At 54.7% G+C, this 23,237-nt stretch overlaps 1 protein-coding gene across 3 annotated transcripts in view; it reads right to left on the reverse strand.

Annotated features, from left to right (window-relative positions):
- Positions 1-587: 587 nt before the first annotated feature.
- The window catches only part of LOC140457090 (vascular endothelial growth factor A-like), a 38,363-nt gene continuing 15,713 nt past the window's right edge, over positions 588-23,237 (reverse strand). Inside the window, exons 2-8 of one of the 3 annotated variants that reach the window (XM_072551067.1) lie at positions 19,339-19,381; positions 17,850-18,046; positions 8,868-8,941; positions 5,806-5,838; positions 4,516-4,584; positions 3,484-3,618; positions 588-918 (exon numbers count right to left, since the gene is read on the reverse strand). In XM_072551067.1, the coding sequence (XP_072407168.1) occupies positions 903-918; positions 3,484-3,618; positions 4,516-4,584; positions 5,806-5,838; positions 8,868-8,941; positions 17,850-18,046; positions 19,339-19,381 (567 nt within the window). In that variant the 3' untranslated portion in view covers positions 588-902. Of the gene's footprint in view, positions 1,557-3,483; positions 3,619-4,515; positions 4,585-5,805; positions 5,839-8,867; positions 8,942-17,849; positions 18,047-19,338; positions 19,382-23,237 lie in introns of all 3 variants that reach the window. The other 2 variants (XM_072551066.1, XM_072551068.1) reach the window with 2 other exon arrangements.

The following is a 23,237-nucleotide window of genomic DNA, read 5'->3' on the forward strand; positions in this document are numbered from 1 at the left end:
CTAAGGGACCTCAGTGACTGTGGGCACACCCCCCCTCGGACCAGGGAAGGTTTGGGGTGGGGGGAGGGGGGCAGGGATTGAATCGAGGCGTGCGGAATCAGGAAGGGGGCTGTTGGATCGATCACCCCGTGGGGGGAGTGGGGGGCAGGTTTGAAGGGAATCGGGGACAGAACCCGGAGGGAGGGGGAGAATGATTCATTTGAGGCGATGGGTTGGTGGGATCTGGGGGACACCGCCTGAAAGGGTGGAATGGGATGGGGGGGGGTGGGATGCTGGTTGAACAGGAACTTGGGAAGAAAAAGGTGGGTGTTTGGTGATTAAATTGTATAAATAATTGGAAAACGAGAGATTACGGGATGTACGGGAGGGGGTGGGAGAGTAGGAATTGTGGAAGGAATTTGGAAGGGGCCAGTACAGACTCGATGGGTTGAACAGCCTCGCCCATGCTGACATCACCTCAAATTCCACTGTCTGCCAGCCATTTGGCCCATCTGCTGTCGTTTGTGTTTTCCAGCTGGATGGAGATATCCCGGAAATTCGGGAAGAGGCAGTCGCCCTTGTTGACGTTAAATTAAGAAAAGTCGGAATGATAAAACAAGCAACCGTTTAAATAAAAACACACAATAAAAATCAGACCATTTGCCGTGGGATCTATCCAGCGCTGGAATGTCTATATAGCGGTTACAGAGAGTCTGGGTGAGTTCATGGTTTGGCGTGGGTTAGTATCGAATCAGGCCGAGTGCCCAGGGATCACGCAGCCGAGCGAATACTTGGCCACAAGGGCATCCTTCGGTAACTTTCCAAATCTCGACCGCCCAGATCCCAAATGCCGTCCCTCGGGAATCCGATGTTTCCCCGTCAATTCTGGGAATAACAGACCGTTGTCTGTCCGTGTCTCTCCCTCAGCTCCCGCTCCACCTGCCGAGAATCCTCCAATGTTTAGCTGACTCCCCCCTCCAGCCTTGGATTCTCGCTCTGTCCACCCACCAAGGCAGCTTTGCCCCTGGAACGTCACAATGCAGTCTCCTGGTGGGATCCCACTTCCTCCTTCCTACTCCCCCCACCCCACTGCAGGGAGGAGAGGTGGGGGGGGGGGGAGATGTGAAATAGGGGGAAGGGGAAGGGAGACAGAGTGGTGTGGAGAGGGAGAGGGTGGGGGGGCAAGATGGGGGAGAGATAGCGGGGGGATGGCAGGGAGGAGAGGGGGAGAATAGATTGGGGGAGGAGATAGAGAGTGTGGAGGGTGAGACGGAGAGAGTTGTGGGGAAGAGACAGAGTGGGGGGGGGTGTGGAGGATGAGGGGGAGCATGGAGACAGAACGGGTTGTTGGGGGTGGGGAGAGGGTGAGATAGGAAGCAACGATTTGGAGAGGGGGAGGGAGAGAGGGGTGACAGGGGAGCTCTTGGTCGACAGAGTGGGTGTGGGGGGGATGGAGAGGCGCAGGCCCTGAACGTGTGCCTCTCCCCTGCCCACCCCCCCCCCCCCTCCCTTCACATCGCAGCAGGCAGGAGCTGACAGACACGGCCTCCATCGATCATCGCCTTGGCCTCTCACATCTGCAAAAGGGAAACGGACAGTCCCCATTAACCCTGGCCTCTCTCTTGGCTACTGCACGGGCCGTCCATCAGACACGGGAGCAGAAATTAGGCCATTCAGCCCATCGACGCTGCTCCACAATTCAATCATTTACGTTTCTCAACCCCATTCTCCCGCCTTCTCCCCATAACACTCGATCCCCAAAATCCTATCTATCTCTGTCTCAATTATACTCAGTGACCTGGCCCCCACAGCCTCCTGTGACAGTGAATTCCACAGATTCCCCACTCTCTGGCTGAAGAAGTTTCTCCTTATCTCTGTTCCAAAGGGTCTTCCCTTTAATCTAAGGCTGTGCCCTTGGGTCCTAGTCTCTCCGACCAATGGAAACATCTTCCCCATGTCTGCTCTGTCCAGACCATTCAGTATTCTATAAGTTTCAATTAGATCCCCCTCATCCTTCTAAACTCCATTGAGTACAGACCCGGAGTCCTCAAACGTTCCTCACACGTTAAGCTTTTCATTCCTGGGACCATTCTTGTGAACCGCCTCTGGACCCGCTCCAGGGCCAGTACATCCTTCCTGAGGTAAGGGGCTCCTCACTACCTGCGGTGGGAAACATTGGGAGGCCGATCCGCCCATCTTATCATGGCAGTCGATGAAGGACCACCCCATCTCGGCTCCCCTCCCCCAGCTCTCAGTCTGTAGCCCTGTGGGGGTCAGTACACACCAGTGAATCTCTGGTTAAACGTTTCTGAGGGAGTTTCCTGTTGGTAACGTCCTTCCTCATGCAGTGTCTTCCAGAGCTCTTTGGGTGAAGAGATCGTCCCTCGGCCTCCCCCACCCAATCCGTTTACTAATTGTCTTCCATCTACAAGTCAGGAGGGTGAGGGAATATGCCCCACTTGCCCCTGGATGGGGGGGAGGCAGCCCCAACAACATATAAGAAGCTTGACGCTGTCCAGCCCCCACTCAATTGGCACCACATCCCCACTCCCCCCACCCCCCCCATCTCCCCTCCCCCCACCGACGCTCAGTAGCAGCAGTGTGTACCAGCTACAAGACGCACTGCAGCAACTCGCCAAAGATCCTCAGGCAGCACCTTCCAAACCCACCACTACTTCTATCAGAAGGACAAGGGGCAGCAGATATTCCCCCCCCCTCCCCCCGCAAGTACCCACCACTCCCCATCCCAACTTGGAAATATCTCGCCGTACCCTCAGTGTGGATGGGTCAGAATCCTGGGATTCCCTCCCTAATGGGCACCGTGTGGGGGGGGTCCTCACAGCACAGCGGGGTCAAGAAGTCAGCTCACCCCCACCTTCTCAAGGGGCAACTAGGGACGGGTCGGCAAATGTTAGACTAAACCCACAGGAATTCAAAAAATAACCCAGCACACTCTTCTCTGGGAAACAAATGGGTCTCCCCGTGAGATTTATTCCCCCCCTCCCTCAATCCCTCGTATACCTCGACCCTCAGTCCTGCAGGGAATCCATAGATTCGATTACAGTGTGGAAACAGGCCCTTCGGCCCAACAAGTCCACACCGACCCTCTGAAGAGCAACCCACCAAGACCCACACCCCTACATTTACCCCTTACCTAACACTATGGGCAATTTAGCAATGGCCAATCCACCCTGACCTGCACATCTTTGGACTGTGGGAGGAAACCCCCACGCAGACACGGGGAGAATGTGCAAACTCCACACAGACAGTTGCCTGAGCTGGGAATTGAACCCGGGTCCCTGGCGCTGTGAGGCAGCAGTGCTAACCACTGAGCTGCCCATAATCCTTCCCCTCAAACCTCCACGATCGTACCTCAAGGCTGAATCCTGGGGAGATCCGCCCTGTGCCTAATTAGGTCTTTCCTACAACCCCGATGAGGTCGGTGGGGGGGGTCTCTGTCTCCCTCCCTCCCTCCCTCCCTCCCTCCGTCCCCGCGGCTCCCACCTGCACGTGTGTTCGTTCAGCTCCTGCCCTTTCAGGCGACACCGATGGTGGGTTAGCTGGCAATGACACTCGCAGCTCTTTGGGTTCTGCTCAAAGCCGTGTCGCTTCCTATGGGAGCACGGTTTGCAGTGGGTCCTGAGGTCAAAGACACACAGAGAGAGAGAGAGAGAGAGGGAGGTGTCAGCTGGCGGGAGTCCAACAATCATGGTGGCGGTGGCTCCCTGCCTCGCGGGCTAACCCGGACTCGGAATTTGTGGGATTCCCTTCGTCCGTCCAGCGGAATGGTTCATACCATACCAACACCCCCACCCCCCCCCTCCACCCCGAGCCATTGAGATGGTTCATCCCGCGGCACACCTCCCAGCACCGTGAGGCAGTCTGTCCCGTGTGGCGCCCCCTCTCCTCCCCCCCCCACACACAGCGAGGTGGTTCACCCCATGTCACACCTCCCCCACCCCGGCCCCACCCACAGCAAGATGGGCCTGTCCTGCGTCACTCCCAACCAGCGAGATGGTTCATTCCATGTCACGCGCACCCACCCCCCTCCCCACAGCGAGATGGTCTGTCCCGTGTGTCACCTCCTCCCCCACACAGCGAGATGGTCTGTCCTGTGTCACCTCCCCCACCCAGTGAGATGGTCTGTCCCGTGTCGTGCACCCCCCACAAGATGGTCTGTCCCATGTCACCTCCCCCACCCAGCGAGATGGTTCCCCCGTGTCATTCACCCCCCCCCCCCCCCACATCCCCACACGGCGAGATGGTCTGTCACATGTCACCTCCCCCACCCAGCGACATGGTTCACCCTGTGTCTCACCCCCACACAAAGAGTTGGTCCGCCCCATGTTGGTCACACCCCCCTCTTGCAAGATGGTCCATCCAGTGTCGGGACTGATACCTAGTGGCCTGTCCTCCCCCTTCAGACGCTGCCTGACCTGCTGTGCTTTTCCAGCACTACTCTAATCTAGACTCACCCCCCCTACCTACCCACACACACACCCAGACACAAACACACACACAGAGACACAGACGTACGGGCGAGTTGGTTCCTGGATCAGCTTTCTCCGCTGTCCCCTGTCATTCCTGTGCTTTGCCTGGTCTGTCCTGTAAGAGAGACATTTCAAACTCAGAGTGTTTCCTGTTTTCTCTCTCTCTTTTTCTCTCTCACCACCACCAACAGCGGCAGGAGCGGGACAGGTTTCTCCCTATCTAATCCCTTGTCCCACATCTTCAACAATTAAAAAAAAGATTTCTGCAGCTTATTGTTAGTGGGATCTTGCTGTGCGCAAGCTGCTGTAAAAATGCATCACTCCCTCCCGTAACCCCATAGTTTTGGGTCCCGTGACTGCAGGTGCCCAGCCCGTGAACTTATTGAATAGTGGGACAGGCTTGAGGGGACGAATGGCCTATTCTGAAGGTGTCTGTTTGTGCGACTCTCCCAGTGCAGGACTGTCTGAGTGCTGCACTGTCAGAGGTACTGTCTCTCAGCCACCCATTGACACAGATCTGGGAGGGCCACGGAAACTGGGGTATTTACTCCAGTTTTGAGGGGCGGTAAGTTATCCATTCAACGAACATCACTAAAGACACAGGTGAGCTGCACAGTGCTCATATTTGCTTTATGTGGGAGCTTGCAGTGCACAAATTGGCTGTCCTGTCTGCTACTGTGACCTCAATACAACAAGAGCTCCTCATTGGTTAAACAGCACATTTGCATGTCCAAAAGACCACGATTCAGCAAAAGCTCCTCATTGGACATCTTATTGTGCTGCTTAACCAATGAGACGTTCTTACTGAATTGTGGTCTTTTGATTGGACATGCTAATGAGCTACTTAACCACTGAAGAGCTCCTTTTGAAGTGTGCCCTTTTCATTGGTTAAGCAGCACATTAGGATGTCCAATCAAAAGACCACAATACAACAAGAGCTTCTCATTGGACATGCTAATATGCAGCTTAACCAATCAGAAGACCACAAATCAGCAAAACCTGTTCATTGGTTAAAAGGCACATTAGGGTGTCCAATGAAGAGCTCTTGCTGAATTGTTTTCTTTTGATTGGACAACCTAACGTCTACTTAACCAATCAAAAGGACACAATTCAACAAACACTCCTCATTGGTTAAACTGCACATTAGGATGTCCAATGAGGAGTGCTTATTGAATTGTGTCCTTTTGATTGGTTAAGCTGCGCATTAGGGTGCCCAATCAAAAGACAGGACCTCCTCATTGGTTAAGCAGCACATCAGGCTATCCAATAAAAACCTGTTCCCAGCTCAGTTTGACAGTGAGGAGGTTAGCATGATAGAGTTCGTGTCTTCCCTTACCTCGATGTGACTTGTTTGAAATCTTTCTTTGGTCTGGAAGGAAGAAAGCAAGATCGAGTCAAACGGAGGCCTAGCTAACCACTGTGTGTGTGTGTGTGTGTGTGTGAGAGAGAGCCAAGACCCAGGGCCAGCTCACCAGACAGAGGTGGACAATTCCCAACTCCCCTACCACCCACAATGCATCCCTCTCCACCCCCCCCACCCCTGTCGGGAGAGAGTCTCCCAGATTTCTAACCAACCTCCATCATCCCAGGCCCTGGGAATTCCCTACTCTGGGAGAAGGATAGGGGAGCGTTTGAGGAGTTATTTTTGACGCCCGCATTGCACTGACTTCAAGCGTTTTTCTCCTGTTCAGCGTCCATTTCACTGTTGGTCCCTCCGTCACAGACACACGAGATTCTGATGGCGATCTGCGATGGTTTTGTTCAGATTTTCAGAAAAAAAAACGTTCGCTTCCATCCGGTTCACTACTCAGTGGACAGAGCTGGAGTAGGCCATTCGGCCCCTTGAGCCTGATCATGGCTGATCTTTCTGTGGGCTCAGCTCCACCTACCCACTCTGTAACCCTTAATTCCTTTACTGTTCACAAATCTATCTTTGTCTAAAGAAAAAAATTCAGCGAGGTAGCCTCAACTGGGCAGGGAATTCCACAGATCCCCAACCCTCTGGGTGAAGAAGTTCCTCCTCAGCTCAGTCCGAAACCTGTTCCCCCTTTATTTTGAGGCTGTGCCTCCTGGTTCTAGTTTCAGCCCTGCTTCCATCTTATCCACTCCCTTCATCATTGTATTTGCTTCTATAAGATTCCACCCTCCTCCCCCCTCAACCCCCGCAACCATTATTCTAAATCCCAAGGAGTATAATCCCAGGCCACTCAGTGTCTCCTCATAAACCAACCTCTCAACTCCAGAACCAATCTGATGAACCTCCCCAGCACTCTTTCTGGTACTAGTACATCTTTTCTCAAGGTAAGGAGACCCCAACTGTACACAGTACTCCAAATGGATGACCTCACCATCATCTTGTACAGCTGCAACATAACTCCATCCCTCTAGCAACGAAGGACAGTATTTCATTCACCATCTTCATTACTTGCTGCACCCACATACCAACGTTTTGGGATTCCTGCACAAGTTCACCCAGGTCCCTCTGCACAGCAGTGTACCCTTGACCGTGACAGTGTGGGGCATCATTTCACCAGTATTGGCAACAGCGAGATGTCTCGAAAGCCCCGTTGAGGTTCCCAGGCAGAGGTTGAGCTGCTAAGGCAGTCTGTTCGTCTGTTGATAACTCCCGTCCTTTTCCATCTCTTGTCCGGATCTCTCCGCGGCAGCTGACTTGGTTCCCTCATTCCCATCCGCTTTCGAGACGACATTCCCTCAGGAAGTGTGGAGAGAAACCAGCTCTTGCGATTTGAGGATTAGAATCTCAAGGCTCAAGCGTGGAGCACCACAGCGTCACACTCTGTTCCTGCAAGTCAATGTTCTCTCAGTCTTGAACCGTCAAAACTCCGTGAGATTGGACAATTAGTCACCGTCTCTCTAGCAACCTTCTCCGGCCACTCACTTCACTTCTTCCCAGCTGATCGCTTGCTGACCAAAGCCATCCAGCCTCCTCCTGTCCCCACGCTGCCATTTCCTTTTCATCTTCAATATTTGCTGCAAACGTATCTCCCAGCATGCCCTGGCCCTCGTTTGGCCTGGAAGGTATCTCAGATTGATGTCTAGTTTCCCCTTCAAAAGTCCCCAAGCTGATGGTTACCATCCTCAGCCACATGCCAACACCTTAGTTGAGAGTAGGGTATCTTCTCCCTCAGCAGACGCTCTCTCACGACAGGATCGCCAATGCTGGACATGGACCTATCTTCCAATTGACCAGAACTTCAGGACTCAGCTCAATGTTTCAGTGCTATCACACATTAGCCAGTAGTTTCCCTCTCCCATTGAGCTCCATTGTTGAACAAATATTGCTCACAAGCAACATTTATAAGGTTTTCAAAGCACATTCAGTCAGAGATGTACGGTACAGAAACAGACCCTTTGGTCCAACTCGGCCATGCTGACCAGATATCCTAAACTAATCTAGTCCCATTTGCCAGCACTTAACCCATCTCCCACTAAACCTTTCAATTTAATATCCCCATCCAGATGCCTTTTAAATGTTGCAATTCTACCAGCTTCCACCACTTCCTCTGGCAGCTCATTACATTCACGCACCACGCTCTGTGTGAAAAAGTTGCCCCTCAGGTCCCTGTTAAAGTTTTCGCCTCTCACCCTAAACTTAGGCCCTTTAGTTCTGGACTCCCTACACCCGGGGAAAAGCCCTTGTCTATTTACCCTATCCATGCCCCTCGGCCTCCTACGCTCCAGGGAAAACAGCCCCAGTCTGTTCAGCCTCTCCCTGTAGCTCAAACCCTCCAACTCTGGCAACATCCTTGAAAATCTTTTCTGAACCCTTTCAAGTTTCACAACATCCTTCCAATAGGAGGGAGACCAGAATTGAACACGGTATTCCAAAAGTGGCCTAACCAATGTCTTGTACAGCCGCAACATGACCTCCCAATTCCTGTACTCAATGCACTGGCCAATGAAGGAAAGCATACCAAACGCCTTCTTCACTATCCTATCTACCTGCGACTCCACTTTCAAGGAGCTATGAACCTGCACTCCAAGGTCTCTTTGTTCAGCAACACTCCCCAGGACCTTACCATTAAGTGTATAAGTCCTGCTATGATTTGCATTTTCAAAGTCTCTCCTGTTCCTCAGTGAGATGCGGGGACACGGGACACGGATAGACCAGGGACAGGGACAGTGAGAGCGGTACACAGCGTGGAGCACCATTCTTCCAGCACTGCCATCTCCAATCATTTGCTCAGGACTGTCCCCAGTCAGTTTGGAAGTGACTTCTGAACTCTGGGGTAAGGGTCACCCACCCACTCCTGGGACAGGGGTCAAGGCCCTCTGTGGAAGGTAGGGCCCATCCCAAGGTACACCCCAGGATCCGGGATCCGGGATCCTGCCCCCGAGTCAGGGAAAGGCCGACTGTGTACAATCTTAGCCCCTTACCTACACTCACAGCGTCTGTGCTGGGTGAACGGCATCTCCACCAGGTTAGATGTTTGATGTTTGACTTTTAAAATCTGTAACAGAGAGAAAAGCAGGAGATATTTTGGAAAGGCTGACACACGAGGGACAGGGATCACAGAGACACGGATAGACCAGGGACAGGGATTACAGGGACAGGGATAGACCAGGGACAGGGATTACAGGGACAGGGATAGAGCAGGGACAGGGATTACAGGGACAGGGATAGACCAGGGACAGGGATTACAGAGACACGGATAGACCAGGGACAGGGATAGACCAGGGACAGGGATTACAGGGACAGGGATAGAGCAGGGACAGGGATTACAGGGACAGGGATAGACCAGGGACAGGGATTACAGAGACAGGGATAGAGCAGGGACAGGGATTACAGAGACACGGATAGACCAGGGACAGGGATTACAGGGACAGGGATAGACCAGGGACAGGGATTACAGGGACAGGGATAGACCAGGGACAGGGATTACAGAGACACGGATAGACCAGGGACAGGGATTACAGAGACACGGATAGACCAGGGACAGGGATTACAGAGACACGGATAGACCATGGACAGGGATTACAGGGACAGGGATAGACCAGGGACAGGGATTACAGAGACACGGATAGACCAGGGACAGGGATAGACCAGGGACAGGGATTACAGGGACAGGGATAGAGCAGGGACAGGGATTACAGGGACAGGGATAGACCAGGGACAGGGATTACAGAGACAGGGATAGAGCAGGGACAGGGATTACAGAGACACGGATAGACCAGGGACAGGGATTACAGGGACAGGGATAGACCAGGGACAGGGATTACAGGGACAGGGATAGACCAGGGACAGGGATTACAGAGACACGGATAGACCAGGGACAGGGATTACAGAGACACGGATAGACCAGGGACAGGGATTACAGAGACACGGATAGACCAGGGACAGGGATTACAGGGACAGGGATAGACCAGGGACAGGGATTACAGGGACAGGGATAGACCAGGGACAGTGATTACAGAGACACGGATAGACCAGGGACAGGGATTACAGGGACAGGGATAGACCAGGGACAGGGATTACAGGGACAGGGATAGACCAGGGACAGGGATTACAGAGACAGGGATTACAGAGACACGGATAGACCAGGGACAGGGATTACAGAGACACGGATAGACCAGGGACAGGGATTACAGGGACACGGATAGACCAGGGACAGGGATTACAGAGACACGGATAGACCAGGGACAGGGATTACAGGGACACGGATAGACCAGGGACAGGGATTACAGAGACACGGATAGACCAGGGACAGGGATTACAGGGACACGGATAGACCAGGGACAGGAATTACAGAGACGCGGATAGACCATGGACAGGGATTACAGAGACAGGGATAGACCAGGGACAGGGATTACAGGGACAGGGATAGACCAGGGACAGGGATTACAGAGACAGGGATAGACCAGGGACAGGGATTACAGAGACACGGATAGACCAGGGACAGGGATTACAGAGACACGGATAGACCAGGGACAGGGATTACAGGGACAGGGATAGACCAGGGACAGGGATTACAAAAACACGGATAGACCAGGGACAGGGATTACAGGGACAGGGATAGACCAGGGACAGGGATTACAGGGACAGGGATAGACCAGGGACAGGGATTACAGAGACAGGGATAGACCAGGGATAGGGATTACAGAGACAGGGATAGACCAGGGATACAGATTACAGAGACATGGATAGACCAGGGACAGGGATTACAGGGACAGGGATAGACCAGGGATACAGATTACAGAGACACGGATAGACCAGGGACAGGGATTACAGGGACACGGATAGACCATGGACAGGGATTACAGAGACACGGATAGACCATGGACAGGGATTACAGAGACAGGGATAGACCAGGGACAGGGATTACAGGGACAGGGATAGACCATGGACAGGGATTACAGAGACAGGGATAGACCAGGGACAGGGATTACAGAGACAGGGATAGACCAGGGACAGGGATTACAGGGACACGGATAGACCATGGACAGGGATTACAGAGACACGGATAGACCAGGGACAGGGATTACAGGGACAGGGATAGACCAGGGACAGGGATTACAGGGACAGGGATAGACCAGGGACAGGGATTACAGAGACAGGGATAGACCAGGGACAGGGATTACAGGGACAGGGATAGACCATGGACAGGGATTACAGGGACACGGATAGACCATGGACAGGGATTACAGGGACACGGATAGACCATGGACAGGGATTACAGAGACAGGGATAGACCAGGGACAGGGATTACAGGGACAGGGATAGACCAGGGACAGGGATTACAGGGACAGGGATAGACCATGGACAGGGATTACAGAGACACGGATAGACCATGGACAGGGATTACAGAGACAGGGATAGACCATGGACAGGGATTACAGGGACAGGGATAGACCAGGGACAGGGATTACAGGGACAGGGATAGACCAGGGACAGGGATTACAGGGACAGGGATAGACCAGGGACAGGGATTACAGAGACAGGGATAGACCAGGGACAGGGATTACAGGGACACGGATAGACCAGGGACAGGGATTACAGGGACAGGGATAGACCAGGGACAGGGATTACAGAGACAGGGATAGACCAGGGACAGGGATTACAGGGACAGGGATAGACCAGGGACAGGGATTACAGAGACAGGGATAGACGAGGACAGGGATTACAGAGACAGGGATAGACATGGGACAGGGATAGACCAGGGACAGGGATAGACCATGGACAGGGATTACAGAGACACGGATAGACGAGGACAGGGATTACAGAGACAGGGATAGACATGGGACAGGGATAGACCAGGGACAGGGATAGACCAGGGACAGGGATAGACCAGGGACAGGGATAGATGAGGGATAGGGATTAGGTAAAAACAATGACTGCAGATGCTGAAAATCAAATACTGGATTAGTGGTGCTGGAAGAGCACAGCAGTTCAGGCAGCATCCAACGAGCAGCGAAATCGACGTTTCGGGGAAAAACGTTGATGAAGGGCTTTTGCCCGAAACGTTGATTTCGCTGCTCGTTGGATGCTGCCTGAACTGCTGTACTCTTCCAGCACCACTAATCCAGAGGGATAGGGATTACAGAGACACGGATAGATGAGGGATAGGGATTACAGGGACAGGGATAGACGAGGGACAGGGATTACAGGGACAGGAATAGATGAGGGATAGGGATTACAGAGACACGGATAGATGAGGGACAGGGATTACAGGGACAGGGATAGATGAGGGATAGGGATTACAGAGACACGGATAGATGAGGGATAGGGATTACAGAGACACGGATAGATGAGGGATAGGGATTACAGAGACAGGGATAGATGAGGGATAGGGATAGACTAGGGATAGGGATAGACGAGGGACAGGGATTGTCGAGGGACAGGGATTACAGAGAGACGGATTGACGTGGGACAGGGATAGACCAGGGACAGGGATAGACCAGGGACAGGGATTACAGAGACAAGGATAGACGAGGGACAGGGATTACAGAGACAGGGATAGACATGGGACAGGGATAGACCAGGGACAGGGATAGACGAGGGACAGGGATTACAGGGACAGGGACAGACGAGGGACAGGGATTACAGGGACAGGGACAGATGAGGGACAGGGATTACAGAGACAGGGATAGACGAGGGACAGGGATTACAGAGACAGGGACAGGGATTACAGTGACAGGGATAGACGAGGGACAGGGATTACAGAGACGGATAGATGAGGGACAGGGATTACAGGGACAGGGATAGACGAGGGACAGGGATTACAGAGACAGGGACAGATGAGGGACAGGGATTACAGGGACAGGGATAGACGAGGGACAGGGATTACAGGGACAGGGATAGACGAGGGACAGGGATTACAGGGACAGGGACAGACGAGGGACAGTGATTACAGAGACGGATAGATGAGGGACAGGGATTACAGGGACAGGGATTGATGAGGGACAAGGATTATAGAGACAGGGATAGACGAGGGATAGGGATTACAGGGACAGGGACAGACGAGGACAGGGATTACAGAGACAGGGATAGACGAGGGACAGGGATTACAGGGACAGGGATAGACGAGGGACAGGGATTACAGAGACACGGATAGACCAGGGACAGGGATTACAGGGACAGGGATAGACGAGGGACAGGGATTACAGGGACAGGGACAGACGAGGACAGGGATTACAGAGACAGGGATAGACGAGGGACAGGGATTACAGGGACAGGGACAGACGAGGGAAAGGGATTACAGAGACAGGGACAGACGAGGGACAGGGATTACAGAGACAGGGACAGATGAGGGACAGGGATTACAGAGACAGGGATAGACGAGGGACAGGGATTACAGGGACAGGGACAGACGAGGGACAGGGATTACAGGGACAGGGACAGATGAGGGACAGGGATTACAGGGACAGGGACAGATGAGGGACAGGGATTACAGAGACACGGATAGATGAGGGACAGGGATTACAGAGACAGGGATTACAGAGACAGGGATAGACGAGGGACAGGGATTACAGTGACAGGGACAGATGAGGGACAGGGATTACAGGGACAGGGACAGATGAGGGACAGAGATTACAGGGACAGGGACAGATGAGGGACAGGGATTACAGAGACAGGGACAGATGAGGGACAGGGATTACAGAGACAGGGATAGACGAGGGACAGGGATTACAGGGACAGGGACAGATGAGGGACAGGGATTACAGAGACACGGATAGATGAGGGACAGGGATTACAGAGACGGATAGACGAGGGACAGGGATTACAGTGACAGGGACAGATGAGGGAAAGGGATTACAGAGACAGGGACAGACGAGGGACAGGGATTACAGGGACAGGGACAGACGAGGGAAAGGGATTACAGAGACAGGGACAGACGAGGGACAGGGATTACAGAGACAGGGACAGATGAGGGACAGGGATTACAGAGACAGGGATAGACGAGGGACAGGGATTACAGGGACAGGGACAGACGAGGGACAGGGATTACAGGGACAGGGACAGATGAGGGACAGGGATTACAGGGACAGGGACAGATGAGGGACAGGGATTACAGAGACACGGATAGATGAGGGACAGGGATTACAGAGACAGGGATTACAGAGACAGGGATAGACGAGGGACAGGGATTACAGTGACAGGGACAGATGAGGGACAGGGATTACAGGGACAGGGACAGATGAGGGACAGGGATTACAGGGACAGGAACAGATGAGGGACAGGGATTACAGAGACAGGGACAGATGAGGGACAGGGATTACAGAGACAGGGATAGACGAGGGACAGGGATTACAGGGACAGGGACAGATGAGGGACAGGGATTACAGAGACACGGATAGATGAGGGACAGGGATTACAGAGACGGATAGACGAGGGACAGGGATTACAGTGACAGGGACAGATGAGGGACAGGGATTACAGAGACACGGATAGATGAGGGACAGGGATTACAGTGACAGGGACAGATGAGGGACAGGGATTACAGAGACACGGATAGACGAGGGACAGGGATTACAGGGACAGGGACAGATGAGGGACAGGGATTACAGAGACACGGATAGATGAGGGACAGGGATTACAGAGACGGATAGACGAGGGACAGGGATTACAGAGACAGGGACAGATGAGGGACAGGGATTACAGTGACAGGGATAGACGAAGGATAGGGATTACAGGGACAGGGATAGACGAGGGACAGGGATTACAGAGACACAGACCAGGGACAGGGATTACAGGGACAGGATAGACCAGGGACAGGGAATACAGGGACACGGATAGACCAGGGACAGGGATTACAGGGACAGGGATAGACCAGGGACAGGGATTACAGAGACACGGATAGACCAGGGACAGGGATTACAGGGACAGGGATAGACCAGGGACAGGGATTACAGGGACAGAGATTGACTCGGGATAGGGATTACAGAAACAGGGATAGACCAGGGATACAGATTACAGGGACAGGGATAGACGAGTGATAGGGATTAGAGTGACACGGATAGATGAGGGACTGGGATTACAAGGAAATGGACTGATGAGGGATAGGGATTACAGCGTCAGGGAGTTGAGGGACTGGGAGAGATGTTCGACACAGACTGTGATGCTCCCCCTCTCATGACAGACAAATACAGCGTCTGTCTCGAAGGGTCTACTCAGTAACACAGGGCGTTACCAAACCTTGTTTGTCGGATTGTCTGTCCCGAGGGAGCGCCGCACTGTCAGAGGGTCAGTGCTGAGGGAGCGCCGCACTGTCGGAGGGTCAGTGCTGAGGGAGCGCCGCAATGTCGGAGGGTCAGTGCTGAGGGAGCGCCGCAATGTCGGAGGGTCAGTGCTGAGGGAGCGCCGCACTGTCGGAGGGTCAGTGCTGAGGGAGCGCCGCACTGTTGGAGGGTCAGTGCTGAGGGAGTGCAGCACTGTCAGAGGGTCAGTGCTGAGGGAGCGCCGCACTGTCGGAGGGTCAGTGCTGAGGGAGCGCCGCACTGTCGGAGGGTCAGTGCTGAGGGAGCGCCGCACTGTCGGAGGGTCAGTGCTGAGGGAGCGCCGCACTGTCGGAGGGTCAGTGCTGAGGGAGCGCCGCACTGTCGGAGGGTCAGTGCTGAGGGAGCGCCGCACTGTCGGAGGGTCAGTGCTGAGGGAGCGCCGCACTGTCGGAGGGTCAGTGCTGAGGGAGCGCCGCACTGTCGGAGGGTCAGTGCTGAGGGAGCGCCGCACTGTCGGAGGGTCAGTGCTGAGGGAGTGGGCACTGTCGGAGGGTCAGTGCTGAGGGAGTGGGCACTGTCGGAGGGTCAGTGCTGAGGGAGTGGGCACTGTCAGAGGGTCAGTGCTAAGGGAGTGCCGCACTGTCGGAGGGTCAGTGCTGAGGGAGTGCAGCACTGTCAGAGGGTCAGTGCTGAGGGAGCGCCGCACTGTCGGAGGGTCAGTGCTGAAGGAGTGCCGCACTGTCGGAGGGTCAGTGCTGAGGGAGTGGGCACTGTCAGAGGGTCAGTGCTGAGGGAGCGCCGCACTGTCGGAGGGTCAGTGCTGAGGGAGTGGGCACTGTCAGAGGGTCAGTGCTGAGGGAGCGCCGCACTGTCGGAGGGTCAGTGCTGAGGGAGCGCCGCACTGTCGGAGGGTCAGTGCTCAGGGAGTGGGCACTGTCGGAAGGTCAGCGCTGAGGGAGTGCCGCACTGTCGGAGGGTCAGCACTGAGGGAGTGCAGCACTGTCAGAGGGTCAGTGCTGAGGGTGTGGGCACAGTCGGAGGGTCAGTGCTGAGGGAGCGCCGCACTGTCTGAGGGTGAGTGCTGAGGGAGCACCGCACTGTCGGAGGGTCAGTGCTGAGGGAGCGCCGCACTGTCGGAGGGTCAGTGCTGAGGGAGTGCCGCACTGTCGGAGGGTAAGTGCTCAGGGAGTGCCGCACTGTCGGAGGGTCAGTGCTGAGGGAGTGCCGCACTGTCGGAGGGTCAGTGCTGAGGGAGTGCCGCACTGTCGGAGGGTCAGTGCTGAGGGAGTGCCGCACTGTCGGAGGGTCAGTGCTGAGGGAGCGCCGCACTGTCAGAGGGTCAGTGCTGAGGGTGTGGGCACTGTCGGAGGGTCAGTGCTGAGGGAGTGGGCACTGTCAGAGGGTCAGTGCTGAGGGAGTGGGCACAGTCAGAGGGTCAGTGCTGAGGGAGCGGGCACTGTCAGAGGGAGCGGGCACTGTCAGAGGGTCAGTGCTGAAGGAATGGGCACTGTCGGAGGGTCAGTGCTGAGGGAGTGCCGCACTGTCGGAGGGTCAGTGCTGAGGGAGTGCCGCACTGTCGGAGGGTCAGTGCTGTGGGAGTGGGCACTGTCAGAGGGTCAGTGCTGAAGGAATGGGCACTGTCGGAGGGTCAGCGCTGAGGGTGTGCTGCACTGTCAGAGGGTCAGTGCTGAGGGTGTGGGCACTGTTGGAGGGTCAGTGCTGAGGGAGTGCCGCACTGTTGGAGGTTCAGTGCTGAGGGAGTGGGCACTGTCAGAGGGTCAGTGCTGAGGGAGTGGGCACTGTCAGAGGGTCAGTGCTGAGGGAGTGCCGTACTGTCGGAGGGTCAGTGCTGAGGGAGTGGGCACTGTCAGAGGGTCAGTGCTGAAGGAGTGGGCACTGTCGGATGGTCAGTGCTGAGGGAGTGATGCACTGTCAGAGGGTCAGTGCTGAGGGTGTGCCGCACCATCGGAGGGTCAGTGCTGAGGGAGTGCCGCACTGTTGGAGGTTCAGTGCTGAGGGAATGGGCACTGTCGGAGGGTCAGTGCTGAGGGAGTGGGCACTGTCAGAGGGTCAGTGCTGAAGGAATGGGTACTGTCGGAGGGTCAGTGCTGAGGGAGTGCCGCACTGTCGGAGGGTCAGTGCTGAGGGAGTGGGCACTGTCAGAGGGTCAGTGCTGAAGGAGTGGGCACTGTCGGAGGGTCAGTGCTGAGGGAGTGCTGCACTGTCGGAGGGTCAGTGCTGAGGGTGTGCCGCACTGTCGGAGGGTCAGTGCTGAGGGAGTGGGCACTGTCAGAGGGTCAGTGCTGAGGGAGTGGGCACTGTCGGAGGGTCAGTACTGGGGGAGTGCTGCACTGTCGGAGGGTCAGTGCTGAGGGAGTGGGCACTGTCAGAGGGTCAGTGCTGAGGGAGTGGGCACTGTCGGAGGGTCAGTGCTGAGGGAGTGCTGCACTGTCAGAGGGTCAGTGCTGAGGGTGTGCCGCACCATCGGAGGGTCAGTACTGAGGGAGTGGGCACTGTCGGAGGGTCACTGCTGAGCGAGCGGGCACTGTCGGAGGGTCAGTACTGAGGGAGTGGGCACTGTCGGAGGGTCAGTACTGAGGGAGTGGGCACTGTCGGAGGGTTAGCGCTGCACTATTGGGAGGGGACTGACCATAGTGCCTGGCCCCCCCCGAGAGGAAGCTCCATTTAGACAGTGGGCCGTACCTGCAGGAGGATGGTTTCAGTGACTGTGGGGACACACTGCAGCTTCTCATCGTTACAGCAACCAGAGCATCGGGTGAGCAGGACACACGAAGGCACAAAGATATACTCGACCTCGTTGGGATATTCCCCACTGATGGCGATGAGAGTCTCACGGGTTTGACAGACGGAATACCAGTACACATCCATCCAGCTCATCACTAAGGGAGAAGACAGCGAGAAACCAGCTCACACACTGGCCCATTCCCTACACACCCCCTTCCTGGACCCAATCCACCCAACTCTGTACTCAGGAGGACAGGACAGGCCAGTCATATCAGATACTGATGGGCCGGGCCAGTCATTCTCAGGATGCACGAGACATCCCGACTTCCCAGGCACAGACACCCCGGGAATCGGTCATTTGATATCGGAACACACCCCCACCCCCCAGACCCCATCTCCCCCAAACCCCAAAATCAGACTTAGATACTGTCCTTGGGAGTGTTTGATGGGGGGCAGTGTAGAGGGAGCTTTACTCTGTATCTAACCCCGTGCTGTCCCTGTCCTGGGGAGTGTTTGATGGGGTGACAGTGTAGAGGGAGCTTTACTCTGTATCTAACCCCGTGCTGTCCCTGTCCTGGGGAGTGTTTGATGGGGGGGACAGTGTAGAGGGAGCTTTACTCTGTATCTAACCCCGTGCTGTCCCTGTCCTGGGGAGTGTTTGATGGGGACAGTGTAGAGGAAGCTTTACTCTGTATCTAACCCAGTGCTGTCCCTGTCCTGGGGAGTGTTTGATGGGGGACAGTGTAGAGGGAGCTTTACTCTGTATCTAACCCCGTGCTGTCCCTGTCCTGGGGAGTGTTTGATGGGGGACAGTGTAGAGGGAGCTTTACTCTGTATCTAACCCCGTGCTGTCCCTGTCCTGGGGAGTGTTTGATGGGGGACAGTGTAGAGGAAGCTTTACTCTGTATCTAACCCTGTGCTGTCCCTGTCCTGGGAGTGTTTGATGGGGGACAGTGTAGAGGAAGCTTTACTCTGTATCTAACCCTGTGCTGTCCCTGTCCCTGGGAGTGTTTGATGGGGGACAGTGTTGGGGGAGCTTTACTCTGTATCTTACCCCATGCTGTCCCTGTCCTGGGGAGTGTTTGATGGGGGACAGTGTAGAGGAAGCTTTACTCTGTATCTAACCCTGTGCTGTCCCTGTCCCTGGGAGTGTTTGATGGGGGACAGTGTTGGGGGAGCTTTACTCTGTATCTTACCCCATGCTGTCCCTGTCCTGGGGAGTGTTTGATGGGGGACAGTGTAGAGGAAGCTTTACTCTGTATCTAACCCTGTGCTGTCCCTGTCCCTGGGAGTGTTTGATGGGGGACAGTGTTGGGGGAGCTTTACTCTGTATCTTACCCCATGCTGTCCCTGTCCTGGGAGTGTTTGATGGGGGGGGGGGACAGTGTAGAGGGAGATAACTGGGAGACCACATGGTGAATATTAAGAGAGACAGGTCAGTACCTACCTTGGTCTGATTGCTGCTGTGTCTGCAGTGGGTAACGTGGAGTCTGAAAGAGGGAAGACTCTGATTAGGAATCAGTGTGTAGAGCTCAAACAGCTGATTACCACAGTACGGGTTCCCCTTGGAGCTGCTCCTCATCCCAACAGGGAAATCTATCGGCTGTTCCTTCAGTGTCGCCGGGTCAGAATCCTGGAATTCCCTCCCTCAGGGTCTACCCACAGCACACGGACTGCAGCGATTCAAGATGGCCGCTCACCCCCACCTACTCTAGGGGGGGCAACTAGGGACGGGGGCAAATCTGCACACAGACCATAGCATTCATTCCATCATTAACAACTGGGCAAGGGACCAGACACAGCCCCTTCTGCCCCTTGAGGCAGACTATCCCTGTTCAAGCCATCTCTCCCACAATGAGCTCGGGCTGTCCGGACTCCCCCTGGAGGGAGAGTGCTCAGTTCTGCCCCCTGTAGGTGCCTCCCTCACACAGGGTACAGCTTGATTAGCCCAGGGTTCAAAGGCCCACAGAGACTGGGCTCACACTCCCTCGAGTGTCAGAGATGACCAAAGTGAGGAGTTCAAGGAGTCAAGTGGGTTGGCAGTGAGAGACACCACTGTCCCTGATTAAGGGAAGATCAGACAGAGGCCAGATCAACGGGCAGGACCCTTCAGTCCGAGCCGGAACCTTCTGGAACAATGCCAGCAGCAGGTCTTCACAAGTGGAGTGGAAACAGGGACTCTCACCCCCACCACCCGAAATGTACGTTCGAGGCTGGGTCTTAATGAGAGTGTCAGGGCTGAATGGCCATCAATTATTCAGGTGTAAAGGTAATCTCCAGGTCACCGCACTGTCGGAGGGTCAGTACTGAGGGAGCACCGCACTGTCGGAGGGTCAACGCCGAGGGAGTGCCGCACTGTCGGAGGGTCAGTACTGAGGGAGCACCGCACTGTCGGAGGGTCAACGCCGAGGGAGCACCGCACTGTCGGAGGGTCAACGCCGAGAGAGCACCGCACTGTCGGAGGGTCAGTGCCGAGAGAGCACCGCACTGTCAGAGGGTCAACGCCGAGAGAGCACCGCACTGTCGGAGGGTCAGTGCTGAGGGAGCACCGCACTGTCGGAGGGTCAACGCCGAGGGAGCACCGCACTGTCGGAGGGTCAACGCCGAGGGAGCACCGCACTGTCGGAGGGTCAACGCCGAGGGAGCACCGCACTGTCGGAGGGTCAGTGCTGAGAGAGTGCCGCACTGTCGGAGGGTCAGTACTGAAGGAGTGCTGCACTGTCGGTGAGGCTGTCTTGCAGATGTTACATTGTACCAAGTCTGTCTCTACCCTTTCAGCTGGCTGCAGAAACATAACCTGGGCACAGATCAGTGATAAATTGAATGACTTATTGTCAGGTGTGGTCACACTGCCGGATGGGTGCTCCCTTGTCTGCAAAACCTTCACTTGGTGAGTGAGGGTAGGGAGGGACGAGATGTGAGGGGGAATCGTGCTGTCCCTCAGTCATTTCTGTTGCAGCTGCAGTTGCACTGTACACCAGCAGATGGTGATAGTGCACCACAGATAGCTGGGCCCTCAACCATCAGCCACTGGTCCCAAGTTGCAGACTGCACTCACACCCCCTGTGCCCTTCCTGCAGACCCTTCACACTTTAATGAAGCTCTCTTGACAAAATGGGGTCTGGAATAAAAACCGGGAAACACTTGGGCAGCAGCGCGGTCAGCAACAAGTGCATTAGCAGTTGCATGAGAAAGAGAGAGTGAGTGAGTGAGAGAGAGAGAGAGAATGAGAGAGAGAGATGTAGAGTGAGAGAGTGAGAATGAGAGAGAGTGATAGAGTGAGAGAGAGAGTGAGAGTGAGTGAGAGAGAGAGTGAGTGTGAGTGAGTGAGTGAGAGTGAGAGACAGAGAGAAAGAGTGTGTGAGAGAGAGAGAGAGAGAGAGTGAGAGTGAGAGACAGAAAGAAAGAGTGTGTGTGTGAGAGAGAGATGTAAAAACACATTCCTTTGGAGGCAGAAAATCACAGGTTCCAGGCAGCAGGTCCCACAGAGTGGGGCACGCACCCACAGCCCCTCCCAACCACAGATCTTAGATGCATCTGCTGAGAGATGTACTGGGACAATTAATATTTCAGTTAAAGACCATGGGGTGGAGTCAGAGCAATGTCCAACCCTCCTGTCCTTATCAGAGACACGGAGATGCCTCTGATCCTTCCAGGATTCATCAGTAGCGACACTTGCACATATCCACAGAAAGGACAGATGCTCTGACACTAGTGTCTTATCCCAGGCCAGCATCACCTGGAGTCAGGCCCTGGGTCATAAAACATGCTCCTGACTCCAAACGGGGTGGTGGGTGAGCGGGAGGCCAGAGGAAATGTTACAGTGCAGCGTCCCCATCGACTTCAGGACATCTCTCCCCAAGACCATGAAAGCTGCAGAAGCGGCAATTCCAGGGAGGGATTCGGAGCATCTCTTATCAGGATGTCTAAAGCAGAGAAAGGAGTGCCGACCTGTATCATCTCACACCTCTGTGGTGGCTTCCAGTATGGCACTGTCCAATCACCTCAAGATCAATGTGAGACCAGTGTGCAGAAATGTTATCGTCAGGTTCATTAAAGACAACTCTCTACTCTTTGAAATTAAAGCTCCCAGAACAGGGTTAGATACAGAGGAAAGCTCCCTCTACACTGTCCCCATCAAAGACTCCCAGGACAGGGACAGCACGGGCTTAGATACAGAGTAAAGCTCCCTCTACACTGTCCCCATCAAAGACTCCCAGGACAGGGACAGCACGGGCTTAGATACAGAGTAAAGCTCTCTCTACACTGTCCCCCATCAAACACTCCCAGGACAGGGACAGCACGGGGTTAGATACAAAGTAAAGCTCCCTCTACACTGTCCCCCATCAAACACTCCCCAGGACAGGGGCAGCACGGGGTTAGATACAGAGTAAAGCTCCCTCTACACTGTCCCCCATCAAACACTCCCCAGGACAGGGACAGCACGGGGTTAGATACAGAGTAAAGCTCCCTCTACACTGTCCCCCATTGAACCCTCCCCAGGACAGGGACAGCACGGGGTTAGATACAGAGTAAAGCTCCCTCTACACTGTCTCCCATCAAACACTCCCCAGGGACAGGGGCAGCACGGGGTTAGATACAGAGTAAAGCTCCCTCTACACTGTCCCCCATCAAACACTCCCCAGGGACAGGGGCAGCACGGGGTTAGATACAGAGTAAAGCTCCCTCTACACTGTCCCCCATCAAACACTCCCCAGGGACAGGGGCAGCACGGGATTAGATACAGAGTAAAGCTCCCTCTACACTATCCCCATCAAACACTTCCCAGGGACAGGGGCAGCACGGGGTTAGATACAAAGTAAAGCTCCCTCTACACTGTCCCCCATCGAACCCTCCCCAGGACAGGGACAGCACGGGGTTAGATACAGAGTAAAGCTCCCTCTACACTGGCCCCCATCGAACCCTCCTCAGGACAGGGACAGCACGGGGTTAGATACAGAGTAAAGCTCCCTCTACACTGTCCCCTTTCAAACACTCCCAGGACAGGGACAGCATGGGGTTAGATACAGAGTAAAGCTCTCTCTACACTGTCCCCCATCAAACACTCCCAGGGACAGGGACAGCACTGGGTTAGATACAGAGTAAAGCTCCCTCTACACTGTCCCCCTTTCAAACACTCCCAGGACAGGGACAGCATGGGGTTAGATACAGAGTAAAGCTCTCTCTACACTGTCCCCCATCAAACACTCCCAGGGACAGGGACAGCACTGGGTTAGATACAGAGTAAAGCTCCCTCTACACTGTCCCCCCATCAAACACTCCCCAGGATAGGGACAGCACGGGGTTAGATACAGAGTAAAGCTTCCTCTACACTGTCCCCCCATC

The sequence above is a fragment of the Chiloscyllium punctatum genome, chromosome 31 (genome assembly GCF_047496795.1).
Source record: "Chiloscyllium punctatum isolate Juve2018m chromosome 31, sChiPun1.3, whole genome shotgun sequence".
NCBI lineage: Eukaryota > Metazoa > Chordata > Chondrichthyes > Orectolobiformes > Hemiscylliidae > Chiloscyllium > Chiloscyllium punctatum.